This window comes from Nicotiana attenuata, unplaced genomic scaffold, assembly GCF_001879085.1.
Source record: "Nicotiana attenuata strain UT unplaced genomic scaffold, NIATTr2, whole genome shotgun sequence".
NCBI classification, from domain to species: Eukaryota; Viridiplantae; Streptophyta; class Magnoliopsida; order Solanales; family Solanaceae; genus Nicotiana; species Nicotiana attenuata.
In genome coordinates this window covers 147,227-167,339 of record NW_017671510.1, presented here as the reverse complement: position 1 = coordinate 167,339, position 20,113 = coordinate 147,227, and the positions used below count along the sequence as shown (strand labels likewise).

General features: G+C 44.9%; 1 protein-coding gene across 1 annotated transcript; it reads right to left on the bottom strand.

Moving 5' to 3' along the window:
• Positions 1–18,009: 18,009 nt before the first annotated feature.
• Positions 18,010–20,113, bottom strand: LOC109208705. The gene is made up of 5 exons (XM_019371847.1): positions 19,996–20,113; positions 19,544–19,728; positions 19,055–19,435; positions 18,708–18,969; positions 18,010–18,563 (listed from the first exon to the last, which is right to left on the bottom strand). Exons 1-5 carry the CDS (start codon positions 20,111–20,113, stop codon positions 18,010–18,012), a joined length of 1,500 nt encoding a protein of 499 aa, XP_019227392.1.

Sequence of the window (20,113 nt, the reverse complement as noted above, 5' to 3'; positions counted from 1 at the left end):
ACCTTATTTCTGTCGTCAGGTCGGAGAGCTTCGAGGAGGTCAAGGGATCCTACTCCTGCGTTCCGTGAAATAAGTGCTACGATGGGATCCGCCCTTGCTGCAACTGTGGATAAGCCTACACAGCCGACAACTTCTAGCCGACCGTCAGCATCCTCAGCAGCAGAGACTCCGGTCTTTCCTGTGCTGCACTTGATAGATGAATCGTCGCTGAGTGAGGGAGATCTGATTCCTCGCAAAAGGAGATCGGTGGACGTGGATGACGAACCACCCGAGCAGTAGATTCTTCGAGGAATGATCCTGAGCCGGCTACTATCATGTTGGAAAGTGGCGCTGTCCCGCCGTCTGAAGTTCCACTATCAACGGGAGCCGCATAAGGCGTGCTTTTTTTTAAGGCTTGGGTGGGAGTTGACGGATCGTCAGCGGAAGTTACGGGCAATGCACCGAGATATGAGCCATCATCTTCGAGTCCAGTCAATGTTCCCACCATGTCTACTCATGAGAGAGGCGAAGGGGCTATTGAGCGCGGCTACTAGACAAGGTCCGGTCTGGATCTTGACGAGGTCCGGATGCTGAGCGAGGGGTTCACTTGTGTTGAGGTTAGGTTGGATAGGTCCTCGAGGACCATCGTGGTTCCTATGGATCTGGACTTACTGGTAAATACAGAAGATGTAGTCCCCTCCTTAGGTCCACTTTGCTCCGATGTGGAGGGCAGGGCCCTCGGAACATTGGACGATGCCGCGCTATCGTCGGGTATAGCCAGCCTCGCCCTTAGGGTAAGTTTTCCGACCTTTCTGATTTCCGTGCCTTGCATTTAACTCTGATTTTGACTGATTTTCTTCTTTTTCCTCCTTTTTTTTTCAGACCATTATTTTGGAGATTGAGAGTTCTCGTCGAGAAGAGAGGCGAAGGATCATTTTTAATAAGATGCAAAGGAAGTACCTCGAATACCGCGCCAAGTACCGCGAGATCTGCAGGCGGATCGGCAACTTCTAAGCCTTCAGGAACGAGTTGAAGTAAAAAGATGATGAGCTGATGAGGGTCATCGGCAAATGTAGCGTCCTCGAAGGGGCGTTGAGGGACAAAGAAGAGGAGCTCGAAGTGAGCAAGGGAGTTGAGGCCCAATGTGCATATCTTCAGTCCCAAGTGGTGTCCCTGCGAGCCGAACTCGAGCAATGTTTGGTTAGGGTCGAGGCTTTGAGCTGCGAGGTTTCCCAAAAGACAGCGAAGGTTTCTGAGAGGGCGGCTAACTTGGTGAAGGCTGAGTTGGCTAGGTGATCACGACCAACCCTGCACTACTATTAAGTAGGGAGAGAGGTCGAAGCAACTTTTACCCGATTTAGGGTCGGGATCGAATTCAACAGAGAGCTAGATATTGGAGTTGGGTGTCTATCTAAAATGGAGTTGTGTATTTGCTCCAAATTGCACTTCTACCCATTTTTGGGTTTTAATTATGATTCTAATTCTATAAACTACAATGCTCAATTAAACTACTATAAGCTAGGATTAAACTATTGCAAGTTGTTCAAATGATTAAAGGGCAGTAGGGTAGTGACTTTCGCCTAGGTGGTCAATTAACGGAATCTTGAGTCTAAAGCTAGATTGACACAATTGGGGAGTATGATATAACCATTGCTCGATTCTACTCACTCTATACCTCTCGGTAGTTCGAGTGATTTTGCCCGAATTGACTTTCTCAAGACCAATTGGGTATGCGAATTTGCACAAGCAATTGAGGATCAAGTCGGGTATTACGATCTCTCGGTTTAACCCTTTAATTGGGGCTATCAATTCTCTTGAGTACGCCCCAATTCCTTGTTGGACTTATTCTAGAGACTTAGGCTCTTTTTCTTAAGAAGAGCAAAAGTCAACTAAACACAAACTAATGTTTGCAACCACTAATTTAGCAATTAAACGTGGAATTGGCCCAAATATCAAACACCCATAGTCAATCAAGCTCTAAAATACAAGACCCATCAATTACCCACACTAGGGTTGAGCCACAACCCTAGCTGATGGGTCTAGCTACTCATAATTAGAGAAAGAAACAAAGAAATAGATGAAAAACAACTCATATTAATTAATTGCTAAGAATAACTAGAAGATTCACTGTTGAAATGAAGATAAAATTGCCCAAAATAGCAAAAGAAACGGAAGTCACGAGCGCAGCTCAGTACAAAATCTATCTGCCTGACCTAAAAATGGAAAAGAAGCTATTTATACTAAGCTGAAAAGCTTGGACAAAAATACCCCTGCGGGGTTAGTGCGGACCGCACAAAATGGTGTGCGGCCGTACTAGGGCCCTGAACACAAAATTCCAGCTCTCTGAACTCAGGCAATGCGGACCGCACAGAATGGTGTGCGGCCGCGGTGGCCTCTAGTGCGGTCCGCATGAAATGGAGCGCGGACCGCATTGGCTTCAATCTTCAAAACTGGTACCTCTCTGATCTTTGGCTCTGCGGACCGCACTAAATCTCATGCGGCCGCATTGCCTGTTGGCCTGGAAAACACCTTCTCTGAATCTCACTTGTGCGGACCGCACAGAATGGTGTGCTGCCGCATTGGGCCTGTTTTGCCCGAGCTTTGTTTTGTCTTGGTACTTGGGCAAGTTTCACTCCTTTTTGAGCTGAACTTTGACATCTTGTCACTTTGTTGATCAAACCTGCAATTAAGCACAACTTGTGAGCCTTTTGGGACTATTTTGTACAAATTTCTAATCAAAACATAAGCAAGGAGGAGTATAAAATGTATCAAATTTCCTAGTTATCAACTACCCCAAACTTAAGCTTTTGGTTGTCCTCAAGCAAACAAAATAAGACCCACCCCTTAAGAGAAAATCCAAGACAATTCAGCTATCCTAAAGTGACCTCATCTAGCATTAATTGGGACTAACAATTGCCCTCAATACACATGAATCATTAACAACATTTACTCTTTTAAAACACCATGGATCAAGTGTGACACAAGAGCATCAAGAGTTGACTCAACACATCAAAGGACTCTTTTTAGTACTTTTATCATTGTGGAACCCAAACTCACACATCCACGGCTCTCCCTAAGCAAACCTCACCTTTAGAATAGTGGCACTCAGAACGAGGTTAATGGAAATTCACTCATCCCTCTCAAAGAAAAGTCACAAGTCCGGCACTAAGTACCATATGCTTGTCCCTTATGTAAGTCACCACTAATGTAAGCTTCATTCAACTAGAGATCATATAGGGCTTTTGTGGGACATAGTGAAGGCTTTTGGTTCCGGGTAGGCAATGTTTGGTCTAAGTAGGTTCCATCTTCCCTTAAGCACTTCTTTTGTTTCATTTGGGCACAGATCACTTGACTCTTTGAGTCTTTTCACTTCTTTCAAGGGGTAAGAGAGACACACTGTCACTCTTTTTTTATACATTTCAAATATTTTTTCCTTTCTCAATTTTTCACACCTTTCATTCTTTGCTTTTCTTGAATCCCTTTTTTATTCTTTTCCACATTGAGTATTCTTTTTGTCTTTTTGCTTTTCTTTCTTTTTCATTGCCTTTCCTTTTCTTCATTTTGTACCTTTTTACCACTTTGTTGCAATCCTCGTCTCTCCCCCCAAACTTATACTTTTGCCATGTGCTAAGGAAAGATCGGGTGCCAAGAGAGGGTATCTTTTAGAACGGGTAAAGGCTTGTATCATGGTTCTTGAAGGAGAAAGGTTTAAGGCTCAAAAGGGTTGACTAGGGATTTTATCTTTGGTAGGCTATGAAAGTGTTTAAGCTATCATTTGGATCAAGGAGAGCCTATAATCATGTCTTAAGTCAAAATTCACTTAGGATTTCCCCTCAACAAACATTCAGGGCAAGTTCTAGACTAATGGCTCAGGACTTGGACTTGCAATGCAATTTCTCACCGTACACGCTATAGGATTGCTAAAGACACAGAGTCGGGGTCCCACAACGACCTTAGATAAGATTTGAGCACACAATGGTCCTGAAAAACCACTTGATGATTATCGGTCAACACAAGAGTCTCAGGGTCACGACTTTCACCATCCTAAACACAATAATTTGTGTTTGACCATGAGATCAAAGGCAAATGTGCTAGGCCTAAGTGAATCTTTTCTTGAGGCACCCTTAACCACAAACTACTAAAAAGCCAATAAGAAAAGAAAAATAGACTCAAACCCTTAAGAAGGTTGTCATGCCATCTATCATTAGGAAGAGCCACCCGGTTCACACAAACTCCCCCTTTGGAAAGAACGTGGCATTAAGAAAACCAAAGGCTTATTACAAACGTTCAAAACAAGAACCTACGAACATAAATAAGAAGCTAAGAACGAAAAATTGCGGAAAGTGAAATGAATGTATACAAGAGGGGATTTGATCGAATATACAATAGATGGGATGAATATGTACAATGTAACATAACTTTATATACAGACCCAAAGTAAAATAAAAGTGCGAGAAATGTGACGAAATGTTGAAATTATATACAAACCAAAGATGAAAAATCAAGAAAGCATAAAAATTGTCAAATATATACAATCATCCAAATCTAAAAAAGTAGGGCCTACCCCCTCAAATGAAAGCTGGCATTGTCCCCAATGCCAACTAAACCAAATAAGCACCAAAAAGAAAAAAGGGAAAAGGATATAGAGACTCCCCATGGCCTGTCTGTCTGCATGGGCTCCTGAGTGGTCCCTAGGTCCTCACTGTGCTCGGGAACCTCAGACTGGTTCCCTGTGGCCTGCTGCTCTGCTGCTGGGACCTGGGCCTGGACCTGGACAGGCTCCTGAGGTGCATCCTGTGGCTGAATGGATGAGGCCTCCGGTGGGTCTGCCAACTGGATGACTGCATCGTCCGCTCGGGGAATCATCCTCCTCCTCTTGGGAGGCCTTTGAGACTGCTCTGGCTGGGGATGAGCTGCTGGTGCAGGGTCCTAAAATAGTAAATCCAAAGGCAGCTGGTCTGCCTTTAACCTGTCAACATCAATTCTCAGCTCCTTCACGGACTCCTTGGAGGCCCGTGTCTTTCTCAACTTCTTGTGCTCCTTAGCAAGCTCCTTGAGAGCCTTGCTATGTGAATCAACAGTAGTACTGAGCACCTTATAGTTTTCAAGGATTTCTTTTGGCTGTCTAGAATCTTTTTGAGAGCATCCTCTATGGATTGTGGGACCTGCGGAAGTGGAGGAGCCGACTGAGCCTCTACTATGGTAGTGAGGATAGACAACTTAGATGACGCTGTCTGTATCCAGTTGTTGATACTGAGAAGAGCTTGGCTCAGTCGGTGGGCAGTCACTGGGTAAGCTCGGGAAGAAGGAATCTCCGGATCTGCTGAGGTGGATGGGCCAGGAGGGATGTTAGTGGAAGTGGAGGCAGGCTGAGTAGGAGCCACTACGACAACTGGCTCTTCAGACTGGCCAGTTGAAGCAGTAGCTGTTCCCTTAAAGTTCTTGCTCTTTGGGTTGTCATCCCCCTACATGCTGTACCAAGAGAATGGGGCCTTCGCTTTGACCGTTATGTCGAATAGCCTCTTGTCAACTTTTAGGTCCCTGAAGTACATAGTCAGAAAGCTGGGGAAAGGGTAGTTTCTGTCATGCTCACTGCCCACAATTGTGATTATCCTAGACATTACATTTCCCACATTGATCGGGTACCCCGCCATGATCGAAGCCACCAACACTGCCCGGTGAAGAGGGAGGATTATCATGAGTAGTCGGGTCCAGTCTGCTGCACACAAAAGTTTCACACCCCTTTGCCTCAAAGTTCAAACTACGTCTCAGAATCTTGACGCCCGCATTCAACCAATCGGGGGTGGTACCTGGGATTGCCAGATACTGTGCCAACCAGGGATGGACCTCCTCGCCCCATTCCATCTTTGCCATATAAAGTGTCTCATCCTCCTCATCAAAGCCTAGATAATAATTTATTGTCTTCTCGTCAAACAACACTTTCAGGTTTCGCACCTTGGTCACCTTGGTGCCCTTTTTGATATGGGCAACGTTGGTGTAGAATTCCTTGACCAAGTGCTCATTGGCATCTACACACTCACTCAAAAAGTACTCCCAGCCAATTCTCTCCCTAAACTGCCTCCTCACATTGGGGTTGTGAGGTAGCAAGTCTCTATCCACAAAACTCCTTTCCAGGATCAACTTCCTCACCGGCCACCATTCCTGGAATTTATGATACGCTACCTCACTCACGAACCAGTCTTGCCACGCCTCCGGTTTCCTAGTTCAATCAACCCCGCCAACCTGAGGTTCACCCCCTTCTCCTACTTCTCCTACTTCCTCAGCGTCTCCTACTGCACCCTCTCCAGATAATGAAGCTGTGTGAGAGGTGGAGTATTCCCCACTACCTTCAGCTGAGCCTTCAGATGACCCAGAAGATACATTTACTGAAGCTTGGGCAGTGGGGGGAGGTGGAGGAGTGTCTGTTAGCCTGAACCTCTCCGTCCAGTCTTCAATGTACTCTGGCACAGAGTCTGAAGAAATCTCCCGGGAGGGCTCATACTCAGTCCCCGAGGACTGGGAAACAGCTCTATCAGTGGCCCGAATTGCTTTCCTTGTTGCCTTAATTGCCTCTCGAACTTTGGGGATTAATTTTATCTTTCCATGTCCCCTCCCCCGGAGGACTCTCCTCTGCCTGGATGTTTAGCACCCTGGCCTTTTGATTTTACCATTGTCTGCAAACACAATCCAATAAGCTTGTTAGTATCAGTCGAAGCAGTGAAGAGCAGAGTTGCAGAAAAAATTGCAGACAGTTGTAGAAGTTATGCAGTGCGGACCGCATAAAATGGTAATGCGGTCCGCACAGAGGTGGGGTTCAGACTACCCACTCTCTGTATCCATGTAGTGCGGACCGCACAAAATGTAGTGCGGCCGCATTGGGACCAATGCGGACCGCACAAAATATAGTACGGCCGTAGTCCCCAAAGTTCAGCTTTCAAGTCTTTCAGCAATGCGGTCCGCACAACATGTTACTACGGACCGGACAAGGGCACCGCGGACCGCACAGAATCGACGGCGGTCCGCACTAAGTGCCCAGAAGCAGCACTAACTTAGGGTTCCATATGTTTTGACTTAAAGTCCAATTTTAACACCTAAGTAGTTACCCTCTGATTTTAATTACTTAAGCCTACATTACCCACGAAAATAACTAACCTAATCCTACCAAAATTATAGAAATACGGGGAGAACATGATAAGAAGCAAGAACACAAGAAATAAAAGAAAAATAACAAAATTAAAACAATTAAAAAGAATGTGATGTTACCAGATGTAAGAAGCAATGAAGATGATCAAGTCCAAACAGTTAATTGCAAGTAAAAGAAATGATGAACAGTGTTTTAGTAGGTTCTGAGAGTCAAGGGTTCAAAAAGTGTAACAGGAGGGCCGTCAGGCCCTATTTATAGAAAGGACCGTGGGNGAAGGCAATCAATGTGGTCCGCACAAAATGGAACGCGGCCGAAGTGGTCCACCGCGGACCGCACAAAATGTAATGCGGCCACGGTGGCAAACTTTAGAGAGTTAGTAATTTCACCCTTCATCAGTGCGGTCCGCACTAAATGTAGTGCGACCGCATTGAAAACTTCAGAGACCTGAACACTTTTTTTTCGCTATGTCCTGCACTGCATCAACACAAGCCTGTAACATCTCACAACCAGTTAGTCCAAAATAAGTCCTATCCTACAATGAAAAACAAAGAAAAACAAGAAGAAAAACACATGGGTTGCCTCCCAAGAAGCACCTGATTTAATGTCGCGGCACGACGCATGTTACCATCCAATCATTTGAAATGAACAAGTGCCACCATATGGCTATCATCAAACTTTCCCAAGTAGTGCTTGACCCTGTGACCATTAACCCGAAAAATCTCCCCATTTTTGTTCTTCAAATCAAGGGCACCAAACGGGTTCCCAAACACCACCTCAAAAGGTCCGTTCCATTTTGACTTTAGATTTCCGGAAACAACCGTAACCAAGAGTTAAACAAGAGAACCAAATCACCTACTTTAAACTCCTTGCCACAAGCATATTTGTCATGAATGTACTTCATCTTGTCCTTGTACAAGGACGAACTGGAGTAGGCATGGAAACGGAATACATCAAGTTCATTGAGTTGCTCAACTCGGAGATTTGCAGCCACATCCCAATCAAGGTTCAACTTTCTCAAGGCCCACATGGCCTTATGCTCTAACTCAACTGGTAAATGGCAAGCTTTCCCGAACACCAACCGATACGGAGACATACCAATCGGAGTTTTGTATGCAGTCCAATACGCCCATATAGCATCATCCAACTTCTTAGACCAATTGGTCCTATTTGCATTGACCAATTTAGACAGAATATTCTTGATTTCCCTGTTTGAGACTTCAACTTGGCCACTCGCTTGAGGATGATAAGGAGTAGACACTTTGTGGTTGACACCATACTTTGCAAGCAAGGTGTCAAAAGCTTTATTGCAAAAATGCGACCCCCCCATCACTTATGATTGCACGAGGAGTGCCAAACCTTGTAAAAATGCTCTTTTTGAGAAATGCAACCACGCTCCTAGCTTCATTGTTGGGCAAAGCCACGACCTCGACCTATTTTGAAACATAGTCAACCGTCACTAGAATGTAGGTGTTCTCACACGAGCAAACGAACGGAACCATAAAATCAATGCCCCATACATCAAAGATATCAACTTCTAGAATGGTGTTTAGAGGCATCTCATCTTTCTTTAAAATACCGCCCGCTCTTTGACATTGGTCACACTTCTCACTAATACACTTGTATCTTTGTACAATGTTGGCCAATAAAATCCACAACTTAGAACTTTCGAAGCTGTCCTCGCCCCTCCATGATGGCCACCATAGGGAGAGGAATGACAAGCCTCTAGGATGCTAGATTGCTCCTCCTCAGGGACACACCTACGGATCACTCCGTCTGTGCAAATCTTGAACATGTATGGCTCATCCCAATAGAAGTCCAGACTATCCCGTTTGAGATTCTTCCTTTGGTTAGAAGAGAGCTCATACGGGATGATGCCAGTCACAAGGAAATTAGCAACATCCGCAAACCATGGCAGATCACTCATCGACACAGAAAGTAGCTGCTCATGGGGATATGCATCATTGATCTCTAGTCCATCACACGGCCTTCCTTCCTCCTCCAAGCGGGATAAGTGATCCGCCACTCGGTTTTCACTACCTTTCCGGTCCACAATTTCCAAATCAAACTTTTGAAGTAATAAGACCCATCGCATCATTCTAGCTTTGGAGTCTTTCTTTGTCATCAAGTATCTAAGAGCTGCATGATCGGTGTGCACTATGACTTTGGCTCCCATAAGATATGGCCAAACTTTTCCATTGCGAACACAATAGCCAACAACTCTTTCTCGATTACCGTGTAGTTCCTTTGAGCCTCATTCATTGTCTTTCTCGCATAGTACACCAGATGAAACATTTTGTTCACTCTTTGACCCAAAATTGCCCCAACCGCAACATCACTCGCGTCACACATGAGCTCGAAAGGCAAGCTCCAATTGGGTGCGGTAATGATCGGGATGGTGGTCAACTTATGCTTGAGAAGTTCAAAGGCTTGCATACATCCCTCATCAAACACAAACTTTGCATCCTTTTCTGTAGCTTCCACAATGGATTTACTACCTTCGAAAAGTCCTTGATAAACCGCCGGTAGAACCCCGCGTGCCCAAGAAAACTTCTAACCCCCTTGACAGAAGTGGGGGGAGGAAGTCTTGAAATCACCTCAATTTGGCTTTGTCAACCTCAATACCATTCTTTGAAATTTTATGACCCAACACTATGCCCTCCTCAACCATGAAGTGGCATTTTTCCCAATTTAGCACAAGATTGGTGTCTTCACACCGGGCCAACACTCTATCCAGATTTTTCAGACACTCATCAAATGAATCACCTACGACACTGAAGTCGTCCATGAACACCTCCAAAATATCTTCCACCGTATCGGTGAAAATGGCCATCATACACCGTTGGAATGTTGCCGATGCATTGCACAACCCAAAGGGCATCCAAGAAAAAGCAAAGGTGCCATATGGAAAAGTAAAGGTTGTCTTCTCCTGATCCTATGGAGCTATAAAAATTTGATTGTACCCTGAATAACCATCCAAGAAACAACAGAAGGCACGCCCAGCAAGACGATCAAGCATCTGGTCAAGGAAAGGCAATGGGAAGTGATCCTTGCGGGTCACCTTGTTCAGCTTGCGGTAGTCCATGCACACCCTCCATCCAGTCACTGTCCGGGTTGGGATAAGTTCATTATTAGCATTGGTCACCACGGTCATACCACCTTTCTTTGGCACACACTGCACCGGTGAAGTCCACGAACTGTCTGAGATAGGGTACACCACTCCGGTATCTAACCACTTGATCACCTCCTTTTTCACAACTTCTTGCATTGCCTTGTTCAGCCTCTTTTGATGTTCCAAGGAGGGTTTTGCATCATCTTCCATAATAATCTTGTGCAAACAGAATGCGGGGCTTATTCCCCAAATATCAGCTAAAGTCCATCCAATTGCCTTTTTCCGCTTTTTGAGCATCGCCAATGTGGCATCTACCTGCATGTTAGTAAGACAAGAGGAAAGAATAACTGGTAAAGTTGAATTAGGGCCTAAGAATTCATACCTGAGCTGTGGAGGCAATGGCTTCAACTCCAACACCGGAGGTTCCTCAATTGAAGGCTTTGTTGGATGGGACTTTCTATTTTCAAGATCCAAAGAGAGTTTCCTAGGATCATAAGAATAAGAGCCCATTCCATGTAAAGCATTTACGCACTCCACTCGGCCCTCATCATCATTGACACCAAGATTCAACAATACGGCCTCCAAAGGGTCCTCCACATTGATTATTGCACTGGTATCATCAATTATCACCGCCGTGACAAGATCCACAAATGAACACACTTCTGTACAATCGGGCTGCTTCATTGACTTGCACACATGAAAAACGACATTTTCATCTCCCACCCTGAAAGTGAGTTCCCCTGCTTCCACGTCCACTAGAGCCTTCCCCGTAGCAAGGAAAGGTCTCCCCAATATGATCGGGACCTTATAATCTACCTCGCAATCCAAGATCACAAAATTAGCTAGCAAGATAAATTTTTCCACCCAGACGAGCACATCATCAACAATACCCAATGGTTGCTTCATTGATCTATCTGCCATTTGCAATCTCATGGAAGTTGGCCTCGGTGGCCCAATACCCAAAGTCTTGAGAACTGAGTAGGGCATCAAGTTGATGCTTGCCCCTAGATCACATAAAGCTTTAGCAAAGTCTGCACTCCCTATAGTGTAAGGGATAGTGAAAGCACCGGGATCCTCTAACTTTGGAGCCATTGAATGTACTATAGCACTAACTTGGTGGTTCATCTTGATAGTTTCACAGTCCATGGATCTTTTCTTTGTCACCAAATCTTTCATGAATTTAGCATAGCCAGGCATCTGCTCTAAAGCCTCCACCAAAGGAACATTAATGGATAAGCTCTTCATCATGTCAATGAACTTTTTGAATTGATTCTCATTTTTTTGCTTGGCTAGCCTCTGAGGATAAGGTGGAGGTGGCCTAGGCAAGGGTGCCTTGGCTTTTGGCACAACCGGATCCGGCATGTCTATTACGTGCTCCCTAGACGGGTTCACGTCATTTTGCGTTTCCACCTCGGCATCTTGAATATCAATCCTCATTTCTTGATTCACATTCTCATCAACCACATTCTCAACCACCAAAGGAACTTCATCTTCTTGCAACTCAACTTCATCACCCAAAACTTGCTTTTGTTTGGAGGCATTCACATCACCGCCTCTTCCACTCCGTGTAGTTACTGCAACATGATTGTTCCCACCCTTCGGGTTCACTACCGTATCACTCGGTAGAGCCTCCTTAGGGCGAGTATTCAAAGACTATGAGATTTGGCCTAGCTAGACCTCCAAATTCCTAATTGAAGTATTGTGAGAAGCCAATTACGCATCGGAGTCAGCATTCTTTTTCATCATCTGTTCAAACATCATTTCAATTCTACCCATTTCATTGTTGGAAGAACTATGACCCTGGGATGGAAAAGGCGGTGGATTGCTCGGTTGTTGGTACATTGGGGGCCTTTGGAAGCCTTGCCCCTGATTTCCTTGGTTATTGTTCCATCCACCCTGGTTGTTGTTGTTTCCGCCCCAATTGTTGTTGTTGCCCCAGTTTCCCTGATTGTTCCGATTGTTATTTTGATTTCCCCAATTGTTGTTCCCTTGTTGTTGATTGTTCCAATTATTGTTTCCTTGTTGTTGGTTACCCCAATTGCCCTGGGGTCTCCACTGTTGTTGTTGGTTGGAAGAGTTGCCTCTTTGGCCTTGGTAATTATTCACATATTACACCTCTTTGTTCTGCCCATCATAACAATCATCTTGGAATCCACCACAATCATTGTCAAATTGATCCGAATTCCCTTGGTTTTATTGACCTCTCTAGCTTCTATTGTTCAAAAGCATGTTAACACCCTCCATGGCATTTACTTGGCAAGGATTCTGAACTTGTTGCAATTATGCCTTTGCTAATTGGTTCTTTGTTGTTGTAAGTTCTGCTATAGCCTGTCCGTGGTCATGTAGTTCCTTGTGCAAATGAGTGACCGTGGGGTCACCATGTGGCACATTGGCTCTACTTTGCCAAGCGGAGGATGTGTCAGCCATTTCGTCAAGAATTGCACAAGCTTCATCATAAGGCAGCTTCATGAAATTTCCCCCAACCAATTGATTCACTATGCACTAATTTGTTGTATTGATGCCCCGATAGAAGGTCTGTTGTATCATAGCCTCGGTCATATCATTGTTGGGGTATTCCTTCACCATAGTTCTATATCTCTCCCAAATCTCGTGTAATGGTTCGGTGGGCTCCTGCTTGAAGGCTAAGATCTCATCCCGTAGTGCTGCCATGTGTCCCGGTGAGAAAAATTTGGCAATGAACTTATCCGCCAACTCATCCCAAGTTGTGATGGAATGGTTGGGAAGTCGCTCAAGCCAGTGAGAATGGGAAGATCCTCAATCGAAGTGCATCCTCGGACACATTGGTTTGCTTGCTCCCACAAAAAGTATCCACGAACCCTTGAGATGTTTGTAAGCATTTTTAGTGGAAGCGCCCGTGAAGTACCAACGCTGCTCCAGCAATGTCAACATCACATTAGTAATTTGGAAATTGCCCGCCCGGACTGGGGTGGGACAATTGCACTTGCATAGCCTTGGTTGGGAAGAACTCGAGGAACCGCCCTTGGAGGTGGCGGAGGAGGTTCTGGAATGTTCTTATTTGCATTGGCCTGGCGGCCTCTAGGTTGTCCTTGAGTTGCAAGAGGCACCTCTTCATCTCCATTGTCATCAACCTCCTCCCCCGATATCACGTTTCCAAGAGGGTTATTAGCATTTAATGCCATTTTTGTACCTGAAGTATTGAAACACACAAATTAGTAACAAAGAAGGAAAGAAGTACAAAACACAAATCTATTTAGATAGATAGCCAAAACCGTTAGCTCCCCGGCAACGGTGCCAAAAAGTTGATCACGGCCAACCCTGCACTACTATTAAGTAGCGAGAGAGGTCGAAGCAGCTTTTACCCGATTTAGGGTCGGGATCGAATTCCACAGAGAGCTAGATATTGGAGTTGGGTGTCTATCTAAAGTGGAGTTGTGTATTTGCTCCAAATTGCACTTCTACACATTTTTGGGTTTTAATTTTGATTCTAATTCTATAAACTACAATGATAAATTAAACTACTATAAGCTAGGATTAAACTATTGCAGGTTGTTCAAATGATTAAAGGGCACTAGGGTAGTGACTTTCGCCTAGGTGGTCAATTAACGGAATCTTGAGTCTAAAGCTAGATTGACACAATTGGGGAGTATGATATAACCATTGCTCGATTCTACTCACTCTATACCTCTCGATAGTTCGAGTGATTTTGCCCGAATTGACTTTCTCAAGACCAATTGGGTATGCAAATTTGCACAAGAAATTAAGGATCAAGTCGGGTATTACGATCTCTCGGTTTAACTCTTTAATTGGGGCTATCAATTCTCTTGAGTATGCCCCAATTCCTTGTTGGACTAATTCTAGAGACGTAGGCTCTCTTTCTCAAGAAGAGCAAAAGTCAACTAAACACAAACTAGTGTTTGCAACCACTAATTTAGCAATTAAACATGGAATTAGCCCAAATATCAAACACCCATAGTCAATCAAGCTCTAAAATACAAGACCCGGCAATTACCCACACTAGGGTTGAGCCACAACCCTAGCTGATGGGTCTAGCTACTCATAATTAAAGAAAGAAACAAAGAAATAGATGAAAAACAACTCATATTAATTAATTGCTAAGAATAACTAGAAGATTCACTGTTGAAATGAAGATAAAATTGCCCAAAATAGCTAAAGAAACGGAAGTCACGAGCGCAGCTCAGTACAAAATCTATCTGCCTGACCTAAAAATGGAAAAGAAGCTATTTATACTAAGCTGAAAAGTTTGGACAAAAATACCCCTGTGGGGTTAGTGCGGACTGCACAAAATGGTGTGCGGCCGTACTAGGGCTCTGAACACAAAATTCCAGCTCTCAGAACTCAGGCAATGCGGACTGCACAGAATTGTGTGCGGCCGCGGTGGCCTCTAGTGCGGTCTGCATGAAATGGAGCGCGGACCGCATTGGCTTCAATCTTCAAAACGGGTACCTCTCTGATCTTTGGCTCTGCGGACCGCACTAAATTGAGTGCGGCCGCAGTAACTCCAATGCGGACCGCACTAAATCTCATGCGGCCGCATTGCGTGTTGGCCTGGAAAACACCTTCTCTGAATCTCACTTGTGCGGACCGCACAGAATGGTGTGCAGCCGCATTGGGCCTATTTTGCCTGAGCTTTGTTTTGTCTTGGCACTTGTGCAAGTTTTACTCTTTTTTGAGCTGAACTTTGACATCTTGTCACTTTGTTGATCAAACCTGCAATCAACCACAACTTGTGAGCCTTTTGGGACTATTTTGTACAAATTAATCAAAATATAAACAAGGAGGAGTATAAAATGTATCAAAATTCCCTTGTTATCACTAGGCTGGCGGCTTCGACAAAAGTTGAGGCTTTGGAGGATGCGATCCGCGTTCTTTGATCCAAGTGGGAAATTAATTTGGAGATGGCTACGCTCGGGGAAGCTCAGCTTGATGAGCGAATAGGGGATCTAGAAAAAGAGGTTTCTAATCTTGAAGATCAAGTCGCCGTTCTCGAGGCCGAGAAGTCCCGGCTATTGGCTCAGCTGTCCTCCTCTCATGCTTCTGCCTTTCCTGATGTCCCTCGGGATTTATACGAGAAGTGGATCCATGTCGTGGCCCACCTGTACATATTTAGAGATTTGATGACGGCAGGGAGAGTCCCTGAGGCTGAGTTTGAGGATTCTCGTGCTAAGGCACGTGCAGCTCGGATTACCTGCGGCTATGACCCTGCTACACCGGGGATCGGCGATGGCGAGGAGGATTTAGATGGGATTGAGCAGGATGCTTGGTACGAGGACGAATATCCTCATGGCGACGGTAGAGATCACACTGCTGGGTCGGGTGGCGAGTAGTTTTTCCTTTGATTTGTAATTTTTGTGCACATTTTGTTGGGCGTCTGTTTAGCCCTTGTAAAGAATTTTATTGATATATGAAATGCTATTTTCGCTTGTTCATTTCTAAATCTTCTCTGTTTGGTCTTGTATGCTTCTATCGTTTAGTCATCTTAATCATAAAAATTTTGGTTTTGGCTATGGCCGAGGTGGTAGGTGTTAATTCAAATAAGGTCGAATGTAAGTTAATTCAAGCGAGGTCGAATATTACTTTAGTTAATTCGAGTGAGGTCGAATGTCACTTTGGTTAATCCAAATGAGGTCAAATGTAAGTTAATTCGAGCGAGGTCGAATGTAAGTTCACTCGAGCGAAGTCGAATGTCACTTTAGTTAATCCGAACAAGGTCTAATGTAAGCTAATTCGAGTGAGGTCGAATGTCACTTTAGTAAATTCGAACGAGGCCGAATATAAGTTAATTCGAGAGAGGTCGAATGTCATTTTAGTTAATCCGAACGAGGTCGAATGTAAGTTAATTCGAGAGAGGTCGAATGTCACTTTAGTAAATTCGAACGAGGTCAAATGTAAGTTAATTCAAGAGAGGTCGAATGTCACTTTACTAAATTTGAACGAGGTCGAATGTAAGTTAATTCGAGCAAGGTCGAATGTCACTTTAGTAAATTCGAAAGAGGTCGAATGTAAGTTAATTCGAGCGAGGTCAAATGTCATTTTAGTTAATTCGAACGAGGTCGAATGTAAGTTAATTCGAATGAGGTCGAATGTCATTTACTCAATTGTGGCTGTGGGTCGAGTAGATACTGAGGCAATGTTGCTCTGGAAATGTGGGCGGAACTACATTTGTGCTTTGCTCATACTTGGAAAAATTTACATGTTTTTTTGGGCTGGCATTCCAGTCCTGGTCTATCTAATCCCTTCATTGGGCGACCTGGAGATGTGTCGAGAGGTTGGGCGATGAACTCACCGTCCCGTGCCTTGTCTGTCCGTACTTCGACTTGGAGTGTCCCCCTTATTGCCTCGTTAAAAACTTCCTTGAGAAAACCCAATTGGGACAAAACTCAAGCGAGGGAAAAAGAGTATGACTTGGAGGACTCTTGTTCTTAAAAGTTTAAGTACTTGAGGTGGGCGACGTTCCAGTTATTTTGAAGTAGTTTTCCTTCCATTGTCTCTAGTTGAAATGACCCTTTGTTTGCTATTGCTGTGATTTTGTATGGGCCATCCCAATTCGTTCCCAGTTTGCCCTCCCGTAGGTCTTTTCTTGCTTGTGTTTTGGCTTTGAGCACGTAGTCCCCGACTTTGAGTGGTCTGACCTTGACCTTCTTGCTACAGTAGCGTTCTGCCTGTTGCTTTTGGGCGATCATCCTTATGTAGGTCATATCTCTCCGCTCTTCGGCTTCGTCGAGGTCTTGCCTTCTACTTTCGTTGTTCCTCGACCCGCTTTCATGGGAGTATCTCAAATTGGGCTCTTTGACTTCGACTGGTATTAGTGCATCAGTACCATGGACTAACAAGTAAGTCGTCTCTCCTGTGCTTGTCTTTGGAGTTGTTCGGTATGCCCATAGCACTTCTTACAATAGTTCTGGCCACAGTCCCTTGGTGTCCTCGAGCTTTTTCTTTATGATGTTCAGTACTTGTTGGAGGACTCTGCTTGCCTGTTGCCCGCGGGGTGGTATGGGGTGGAGAGTATTCTTTTGATATGCCACTTCTCGAAAAATTCGACGACCTTTTTTCTAGTAAATTGGGGTCCGTTGTCGCAGCTGATCTCTTTGGGGAGGCCGAAGTGGCACACAATGTTTTTCCATATGAAGGAGATCACTTCCTACCTGCGTATCTGAGCGAATGCTCTTGCTTCTACCCATTTAGAAAATAGTTAGTCAGAACTAAAAGAAAACGTACGTTACCTCGTCCTGCGGGAAAGGGGATGACGATGCCCATCCCTCACTTGATGAAAGGCCACGGGGTAGTGACTGAGTGGAGATGCTCGCCTGCTTGGTGGATCATTGCGGCATACTTTTGACAGTGCTCGCATCTTTTCATGAAGTCTGCGGCCTCTTTTTTCATAGTAGGCTAGTAGTAACTGCCCGTATGAGGCATATGACTAGAGTTCGATTGCCGGAATGAGCCCCGCAGTGGCCTTCATGGACTTCCTCTAGGACGCGCCGCGTTTGATTCGGGCCCAAGCATTTTGCTAGGGGGCCGCCGTACGTCCTTTTGTATAGATCACTGTGATTGATGTTGTACCTGGCTGCTTGCATCCGAAGTTTCTTGGCTTCCTTTTTGTCATCTGGGAGTACGCTATCCTGCAAGTATGTAACGATACGGTTGCGCCAGTCCGAAGTTAAATTTATAGTCTTTACCTCAATTTGATCTATCGACGAGTGGAGGAGGGTGGCCATGTTTCCTTTGTTGGTTATACTTTTGGTGGCTGCCGCTAATTTGGCGAGGCCGTCGGCTTCTATGTTTTGTCTCCGAAGGATTTGGTCGAGTTGGCATTCATCAAACTCGGGCAGTAATTTGCAAATTTCGGCTTGGTATTTTTGCAGCCTTTGCTCTGGAAAGTCCCTGTGACTTGGTTGACGACGAGCTGCGAGTCACATCGTAGGATGACCCGCCTAGCCCTGTACTTGAGTTCTAGCTTCAATTCAGTAATCACGGCCTCATACTCGGCCTTATTGTTAGTCATGTCTGGGCACCTTATGGACTGGCGAATTACTTTTCCTGTCGGGACCTCGAGCACGAGTCCTAATCCGGATCCTGACGCATTGGAAGCGCTGTCGGTGTACAAAATCCATTGATCTTGTGTAGGCGGAGAAGCATGGGCGATTTCTTTTTCTACTTCAGGCATTATTTTTGCGCTAAAGTCGGCGACAAAGTCGTAGAGGACTTGTGATTTTATCACCGTCCGGGGGTGATACGTGATATCATGCTCGCTCAATTCTATAGCCCACTTAGCTAACCTTCCCGATAGCTCAGGTTTATGTAAAATACATCTCAAGGGGAAAGTTGTGACTACCAATATGGGGTGGCACTAAAAGTAGGGTCTAATCTTTCGTGAAGCTAAGACCAAGGCCAGTGCTAGTTTTTCGAGGTGAGGGTACCGCGTCTCGGCGTCGATTAAGGTTTATCTAATGTAATAGATGGGAGATTGTGTACCTTTCTCTTCTCGGACCAGGATTGCGCTTACTGCTACTTCGGATACGGCATGGTAGACGAGGAGACATTCTCCAGGTTCTGCTTTGGCGAGCAATGGTGGTGACGATAGATAAGCCTTTAACTCCTTCAGTGCTTGAACGCACTCGGATGTCCATAGGAGACCGTTGTCCTTCTTGAGTACGCCAAAAAATTTATGACACTTGTTAGACAATCGTGAGATGAACCTCGACAAGGCGGCGATGCGGCCGGTCAGCTTATAAACCTGTTTTTTTACTGGTTAAGTGTTCTGGTATTCCCTCTATGGCCTTGATTTGGTTGGGGTTGACCTCGATGCCTCTTTGTGATACCAGGAAACCCAAAATTTTTCCTGAGGTTACGCCGAACGCACACTTCTCAGGGTTTAATTTCATCCCGTATCGCCTGAGTATGCCGAAGGCCTCCTTCTGATGGTCGATGTGATCTTCTTTTCGTCTGGATTTGACCAACATATCATCTATGTAGACCTCCATGGTTTTGCCGAGTTGGTCTTTGAATATTCTTGTCACCAACCTTTGATATGTTGCCCCCGCATTTTTCAGTCCAAAAAGCATCACCCTGCAGCAATACATTCCTTGGTGGGTGATGAAGGTGGTCTTCTCCTGGTCTTCCTCCTCTATGAGGATCTGGTTATAGCCCGAGTATGCATCTAAGAAGCTTAGCAGCTCGTGTCCGATTATTGCGTCAATGAGCTGGTCGATATGGGATAGCGGGAATGAGTCTTTTGGGCATGCTTTGTTCAAATCTGTGAAGTCTACGCACATACGCCATTTTTTGTTCTTCTTTTTCACCATGAATACGTTGGCAACCCATTGGGGGTATTTTGATTCACTGATGGAGCCGTTTTCCAGCAATTTTTCAACCTCCTCGCAGACTGCATCGTTTATTGCGGAGTTGAACTTCCGCCTAACTTGCCTTACTAGGGGGTAAAATAGATCGACATTAAACTTGTGTGTCGCTATCTCCTTTGGGATACCTGGCATGTCTGCATGGGAAAAGGCAAACAAGTCTGCGTTATTAGTTAAGAAATGACGGAATTTACCTGGTTCCTGAAACTTGTGGCCGATGTAGGCTTTCGTGCTGTGGTCGTTATCATCAAGTTGGACGGGGTCGAGGTCTTCTATGATTGATACCGTGGACTCTATTATTTCAAGGTCTTTGATGATGTCCTCCTTTTCATTAGTGCTCGACCTCGACCCTGTTAATTGCTATGCCTATTTTGCTTTGACCTTCATTTGCCGATTGTACGTACAATCCTGGGCAATGCGATAGCATTCTCGGGAAATGCGTTGTTCCTCTCGTATGCTAAACACTCCCCATGGTGTGGGAAATTTGATAACTTGGTACAAGCTGGAGGGGATGGTCTTCAT

Bases quoted from the DNA above. Each gene is read 5' to 3' on its own strand.
- LOC109208705 (XM_019371847.1), bottom strand. From the start codon at position 20,113: ATGAAGACCATCCCCTCCAGCTTGTACCAAGTTATCAAATTTCCCACA. The intron at 19,436-19,543 runs GTATTCATGGTG...CATATCGACCAG, and splicing joins ACCCCCAATGGGTTGCCAAC to CTCATTGACGCAATAATCGG. The intron at 18,970-19,054 runs GTATCACAAAGA...GTAAAAAAACAG, and splicing joins GAAAAATTTTGGGTTTCCTG to GTTTATAAGCTGACCGGCCG.